General features: G+C 42.2%; 1 protein-coding gene across 4 annotated transcripts in view; it reads left to right on the top strand.

Annotated features, from left to right (window-relative positions):
• LOC106821077 (oviduct-specific glycoprotein-like) overlaps window positions 1-7732 on the top strand; it is a 24471-nt gene that overhangs the window by 8864 nt on the left and 7875 nt on the right. Inside the window, exons 1-4 of one of the 4 annotated variants that reach the window (XM_014825722.1) lie at window positions 4668-4759; window positions 5011-5134; window positions 5826-5986; window positions 7507-7606. In XM_014825722.1, the coding sequence (XP_014681208.1) occupies window positions 4753-4759; window positions 5011-5134; window positions 5826-5986; window positions 7507-7606 (392 nt within the window). In that variant the 5' untranslated portion in view covers window positions 4668-4752. Of the gene's footprint in view, window positions 1-4667; window positions 4800-5010; window positions 5135-5825; window positions 5987-7506; window positions 7607-7732 lie in introns of those variants that run through there. The other 3 variants (XM_014825725.1, XM_014825724.1, XM_014825723.1) reach the window with 3 other exon arrangements.

Here is a 7732-nt window from a genome sequence, read left to right on the forward strand (position 1 = left end):
ACACACACACACACACACACACACACACACACACACACACACACACACACACACACACACACACACACACAAACACACACACACAAACACACGTACATACATTTACACATGCATACATACATGCACGCACATGCCAAATTTGACAACCGTACGTTTGGCACGTGCCGTAGGCATGCCAGCAGGAGTAAGATAATATAGGATCCTATATTATCTTACTCCTGATGCCAGTGCTAGGGGGGTCTGGGGGCATGAAAAAGGCAGAAAATTTTGAAATATTTAAGCCATTTTCCTGCAATCTGAGGCATACTGTGGGCCATATTCTCATGTCTGATGACACTATCTCAACCCTAGACTCAACCCTACAGGTTAGGATTCAAAACACTTTTCATTACTTTTCAAAGAGCGTACACAGTTAGGTTACTATAGTAATAATACATGTATTAAAACACAGGTAAGAATTGCAATTTCTTATTTCTGCATTTCACGGAAGCTCTGACGTTTCAAAATTATATTAGAGAAATAAGACGATTCGTTGTACCGTTCTCAATTCTTAATCCTAAATTTTCAAAAATAATATTGGATTTATTGTTAAACAAGATTTCGATTTTTTTTTAGGATATCTTCAGAAAATAGCATCATGCATGTGATAAATATATTGACGTTTAAATCAACCAATCACCAAACAATCAGCATTTCATCATAAGATTTCCGTAATTGCTAGCAGGACTGTGTGACAGGTCAGACACAAAATAAGAATACACAAGTAGCACGTAGAGAACCCGACCCGCTGTACACAAAATATCCGTAGAGCTCGATAGTCATATTATTGTGTAGGTACGCATGATATGTTATGCCGAGCTGGATGAAAGCAGAACTGCGCTGGGCTCAAAGCTCATTTCACAAAATATTTTTAAATAATTAAAAGATATCTGTTGTTTCTTTTATAATCTTTTTAACACAGTCTTTGCCATGTGTCTTTGTATGCTCCTTTTTCTTCCTACGTCCTCTTACTTTTTTCTCTTCTCTCTCTCTTTTTTTGGCCGGCGTTTTGGGGGGGGGCGACCGCCCCCACCGCCCTTCCCCCTGGCTACGCGCCTGGGACTATTCTAGGTTTTTTTATCTATAATTCTCTTCACTAACATCGTACTTCAATTCACAGGCGCATTGCTGTTTTCATAAACATTTACAAATATGATTGTGGTCGTTTGGGATATTTTGCAATGTTTGAGTTAATGCAAAAACTAAAAACGCACGAGTGTTTACATTAATCATGTACTTTCCTAAGCGCGCCTCGGTCATTTTATACCCCCTTTTTTGCGACCTACATAGCACAGCTGGACTTTCCGATCTCTCTTATATTATATATCTTATTGTAGAAGACGCGATAACTACACACAGTCTGCTGTACTGTTTCTTAATATAAAAGGAGATCGATCGCGCGTGCTCTGTGGAGCTCTTCCGTCTCTGTCCGCTATGAGGAGAGCCAATTAGAAAGAACGTCAGAAAGACAGAAAGTCTATTCTGTCGCTTAGAACTCGGATTGGAGTATTAACTCCATTAGTTAGACGCTCAACTCTAACTCTACCCCTAATCATTTCGGTAAAGGTTTTGTAACGAGGTAAATGTACACAGTCTTTTATGAGGCGAACAGCAGGCTTCACAGGAAAATGTTGTTTTATTCGATGCCCAGCACAGTTACAATTGTCAGTCATATCTCTAATCACTCTCGTCTCCTTCCGACATCTCTCCCCTCGCCTACATCGCTTCTCTCTACCCCCTTCACATCTTCCTTCCCCTTTTTTCTCTCCTCTCTGCGGCTTCTCCCTTACATATTTCGGGCGTGGCTTTTCGGTAGACTGGTTACTTCGGCTCATAGGGTCTATGTCCCCCAGGGTACTACCGAAGGGTACCCTGGGTACGGTTCGATATATATCGGAACGTACCCTGGTAACTATCTGATATGGTTAGGGTTAGGGTTAGGGTTAGGGTTCAAGCATAGAGATGATGTCCAGGACGGGGATAGGATAGGATGATGTTTGTTACTGGACATGCTCTCTATCTTTGAGCCAGGGTTAGGGTTAGGGAGTAGGCGTAGGCGCGACTCCCTAGACTCGTTAGTGGAGTAGGCGAGGTACGGTCCGGCATATTAGATAGTACCAGGGTACGTTCCGATATATCGAACCGTACCCAGGGTACCCTCCGATAGTGCCCTGGGGGACATAGACCCTCTCAGCGTTACTTCGTATCAAGAGCTCTTGTTCGTATGCGTTGCTTGTTGGATGTGTTGCTTCCACTGTCTCGTGACAATGATTAATTATATTGACCGCACCCTAATGCGTGCTCTCTACTACTGGTGACTGACCGTGACTCCCGTGGCCCTCTAAAACTAATCACACCATATGTTTTCCCAAAGGTTACCAATACCCGTAGCCTTATGGTGTCAATTATTCAATGTGCAGTAAGACCATTTTATAATCATCGCCTCTCAAAATTAAGTTCTCTACCGCGCGTGTGCCACTGTCGCTTGTCCTCTACATTCCTACATTTCGGTATTATATTTCACTCGCATGAAATTGCATCGCTACATAAGCCGCGTTCACACGTAGCAAGAAATCCGGTATTTAGCGTTCACACGAGGCAAAATACGAGGCCCAAGAAATACGGTATCTAAACAGATCCGGTATTTCATGTAAATACGAGGCTTCCCAGACCCCGAATAATTTGCCGTGCTTGAGAAATACCGGATTTCTTGGACCGCGCATTTCCTCGTGTGAACGCTAAATACCGGATTTCTGAAGCCGCGTATTTTATAGACTGGTCCGCGCTCGACAGTTCCAGTGTAATGCGAGTGGAACTGTCGAGCGCGGACCAGTCTACGTATTTTATCGGCAGTTGGTGCGCATTGCATTGTTTATTTCGCATTGTTTGCTTGATTGTTTAAAGCAGCTCGCAGCTCGCAAATACCGTATTTCTGGAGCCGCGAATCAGCGTGTGAACGCTCGGCCGCGTATTTGTCTCAGATACGGTATTTCGCAAATACCGTATTTCAGAAATACGAGGTCTCGTGTGAACGAGGCTATAGTATGCCTGGGACACACGCTGCCCCGTCACTCGGCCCAGTGGTAGCGATGCATGTCTAAGACAAGTTGAGTCGACCATATACTTTCCTCAAAATTCCAGTAAATCCTTAGTCGTTATTTTTTGAGAAATTACGATGCCAGTTTCTGAATTGTCGTGGCAAGCGAGAACGCATATTTCGCGAACTTATTACATTATTCCGTAATTTTATATTTGTGAGCGAACTTCTCCTCCTGCATGGGCCACGCGTTGTAACACAGGCGGAAAAACATGCTCGGGCTATCCCGGCCACCATACCAAAATTAAGTACACCGAACGAGCAATCTGCACCGTCGCAAACAGCTAAGGATTTTAGCTTTTAAAAATTCAAATCCAGCCTAACCTTTTCCGTTTGAGAAATATAAACACGCAAGAATACGTGTGCAATGGTTTATTTTTATTTTCCAACGATGATTCGCTGATTTTCACGCGTAATACCTTACTATGGTGTTATTCGGTAGTGAGTGTCTATAATTATGGGACAGGTGCGCACGCGCGCATGCTGATCAACATCCGATATCCGTCACCGGCTGCACTTCTATGCTACTAGTTATAAATAGTATTTTATTTATTTTAGCAATAATATATTATACATCATAAGAAATTAAATGCAAACAACCGAAGAAATTTCACGAGGTTAGCATGTATTATGGAATAAAAATACGTGTAAACTATGCCGTTTCTTACTTTTCGATACATCGATCGTCGCCATGTGCGATAGTACCGCTCACTGAGAACCAAAGATCTTATGATTTTCTTTCATACTCATTTATTTATTTATTGCTTTAAATTAATTGAGATTTAATAATAATTTGAATGTCTTTATATATGCACGGTTAACCATGCAATATATATACATTGCTTGAGCGTCTTCTGGCATATAGGTGTCTATAGACATTTACGTTGCGCAACGTTACTCAATACTTTTCACACCACAAGTGAAACTATACAATAAATTGAGGGTTATCACGATATTAATAATATAGATAACCATATTAGGTTATCTATATTATTTTTATGGTTATCACGAAATTTTTTAGAATAAAATTATCAACATGCGCCTATATATAAGAATTTAACCTTAACACAGAAATAAGATTAGTATTCTTGAAACTAGAAACAAAACCTAGATATATAATCTTAAAAATCTTGTGGAGATTTTTGAAATTTTTTCGAAAAGTTGCAATCTTACACAAACTAGATAAATTTTCCAAAAACAAGATAATTTTCTTGATTTCAGATCTATTTTCTAAGTAAGAAAGCTTTTTAGCTGTGTGCAGTAATGATGAAACTATCGGCATGAACCGTAAACACACACAGTCGAGCGCGGAGTAATTTAGTTTCTCAGCTATTAATCACGATGAGCATTAATTGAGGAAATGAACACGGGGCACTCTCTTAATTATTGTCCCTGGGATCTCTCGTGTCATACTGTTGTATTGTAGGGCTGCGGGCTATAGTTATTGTTGTTTTGGTAAAGCAACGACTGAGAAACTGGTTCCGATTGTATTGCGTCCCGGTTGTTTTAAGAAGCGTATAAATAGACGCTCGGAGAGACGGAGAGCTAGTTTTCGAGTTACGGAGTCAACGAGTCGTTACCCATACGACGATGTAGAGAGATAGGCAAAAACGGAGATGACAGGTACTAGGCACGGTCACCCACCTAGGTTGCTGTATATTTTGTCGTGTTCGTGTACTAATAAAGTCCTAGTTCAACAACGAATTAGCAACTACGTCATATCTACTCTATTTGCTACAATCTGCTACGCTGCTACAATCTACGGTTGCTACAAGTCTACGCTGTAGACGCTACAGAAACCTACACGGAGATCATCAACCACTTCGCATTACAATAATACTGCTAAATGAGAAATTTTTCATCCGTTTATATAGAGTCAGCGCATTGTGTCATGCATCGCCGGATAACCTGGACGCTGATGGCGATACTGGTATGGCTGTCAGGGACAGTCAACTCTAGAATGCTCGTTTGCTACTATACAAATTGGTCCCAGTACAGGTACGGAAAATTTCTGTCATCTTAGGCTTTTAGCGTGGTTACTTTATTACTGGAATACAGCGTAAGAATGGTTACAAGCTCAAAAACAACTGTTTTATTAACACAAACACATATCGACAACGCAAGAATTAAGTGTTTACAGATGTAATTTCCCAACCACTACATACGAACATAACCAACGATAATATATACTTACTGCTCCTGTCTATTTCGCCGAGAAGTCCGAGAGGCAAGTCGATCATCATACACTTAAGACAGAAATTTCCAAACACCAACCTTATAATATTAGGCTTTGTGCTGGCCCGTATCAAATGTCATTCATGTCAGTTTAATTGCGCTCTATATAATAAAAAAAGCTCATGCGCCTATACAATACCAGCTGCTCCCACCGCTCATCTCTGCGAACGCGCTGCACGCTAATATAGATTAATATTATCCCGAGTAATTAATAGGTGGATAATAGGGAATCGTTGTATTATTTACTATAATATTAATAGACCTAAGAAAACTAACGTTGACATGACTTTTGATGTTGACATTGCTACGATAGCACAAATCCTAACCAGGCAAATGCTCAGAAATTTACGACCACACATGTTCATTACTTAGCGTGTTCCAAGTGTCTGTGGGTCGATCGCGCGCGCGCGCGTGTTTAATTCTCACGATTTCGCCATTGCACGCCGGCATGCAGGGAGGGAGATGGACATTTCACGCCGGCGGACATCGATCCCGATCTCTGCACACACGTCATGTACATGGTGGCCAAGTTGAACCGGGTTGAAGATCTGACGGGCGAGAAGTACATCATAGATGCGGTCGAGTGGAATGACTATGGCGGCGACACGGTAACAGGTATATGGGCCAAGAGCACAAGAAACTGTGGCGAGATAATTTAGCAATAGCGCAAGTGTAGAAATGCCTGAGACAATCACTCAGAAATGTATTTGTAAATTTGTGCGCACTACTAGCTCGGCTCAGGAGCTCAGGCAGAGGCAAGCGGTACGTCGGTCTCATCACATCTCAAGAAAATCTGGTTATTATTAATAAGGAAGTGCAGTGTTCATACTGCGTGAGTAACATAACGTCATTCAGGTGTTCAAAACTAAGACGTGACTTGCGGTTCTTATCGTTGTTCGCTCTATAGTTTATGTGCACTTGGTGTGATGCATACAGCGGTAAATTTACACGCCTCCGCGTGGGCGTAGGCCGGTGAATGCTAGGCGTAAACCGTAACTGTTGTTGCAATATCTATAGAACTAGCTGAGATAATGCAACGCCATGCCTCCCCGGAAGCAAACCAAACAGTATTGTAACAGAAACTACATCATACCCGTATATAAGATACTATCATGCGATGTAGTTTTCCAGGTCGCAACATTGCTTAGTATGACACGCACAGCGATCGCTATGCAAGCTATAGACGCCCCATAGTCCGTCGCCCCCGTAACAGGAGGCTCGCGATATTTGGTACGTGCTTTGATCGGTGCATTCGCTGAGGACGTAGACCTATATTTGACAGTTTATTTTACGAAATCAAATTCGACAACATTCTTGTGTGCAGTGGCGCGTGTTTGTCAGGTCAAGTACATGAACAAATATAAGGCTCGAGCCGAGGCTCGGGGCGGAAGGTCGCTGTCAGCCCGGTGATAATTGAATAATTATATGACGCGTGTTTGTTCAAGTCGACCATTTGCCTATCTGACGTATTTCCCGACATTATTTGGAGACGGTGCACCGCGCTGCCAGCACATGCAGTGATGGTGCTTCTAATAGTCTGCTGGTGCTGCCGCTGCTCATGCGATTCCATGCAGAAGACAGCGGCGTAAACTGAAACAAGAAATGTACAACTGCAAGGACCTCGATCGTGCGTTATTGTAAACACGCGTAAACCAAACATGCAATTCGGATAGAATTAGCCGTATTTGTAGATACGAAAACCTATACGCAGTCCTAACTAAGGGCCTAGTGGGAGGTTCTTGGCATAGGTTATACGCGATTGCTATATCAAACACGTAGATCAACCCACCGACATACATGCATGTCTTTCAAACACAATCCTTATACGCATTTTATTACGTGCTCACCGCTTAAACAGGTCCATAGCGTAATCTGGACATCTTCACGGTCCCAGATGAAGCAGGGGAGCACTGTACTGCGTGCGTCTTTTCTGCTGTTTATTAAATAATTAGTCAATTCAATGATTAATTTTTCATAGAAACAAAAATACATTACACATACATGATTTATTTACATTATTCATTTATTTGGATGGAAATTAAAAATTGACGAAAGATTCGAGTCCACCTGCCACGAATATGTTAACGCTGCCACGCGTGATGACGCAATGCGACTAGGTTTGATGATGTTTGCAGGTCGCGGTTATTCCTCCGTAATCCGACTGAAGCGGTTCAATCCCAGCCTGAAGGTGATATTATCAGTCGGCGGTTACTCGATGGGACCCAAGCCGTTTAGGTAAGCCGCGCGTAACTTCACGTGTCGTTTAGGTGAGTAGCGGGTAACTTCACGTGTCGTTTAGGTGAGCAGTGCGTAGCTTCACGTGTCGTTTAGGTGAGCAGTGCGTAACTTCACGTGTCGTTT

This window comes from Priapulus caudatus, unplaced genomic scaffold (assembly GCF_000485595.1).
Source record: "Priapulus caudatus unplaced genomic scaffold, Priapulus_caudatus-5.0.1 Scaffold58, whole genome shotgun sequence".
Lineage (NCBI taxonomy): Eukaryota > Metazoa > Priapulida > Priapulimorpha > Priapulimorphida > Priapulidae > Priapulus > Priapulus caudatus.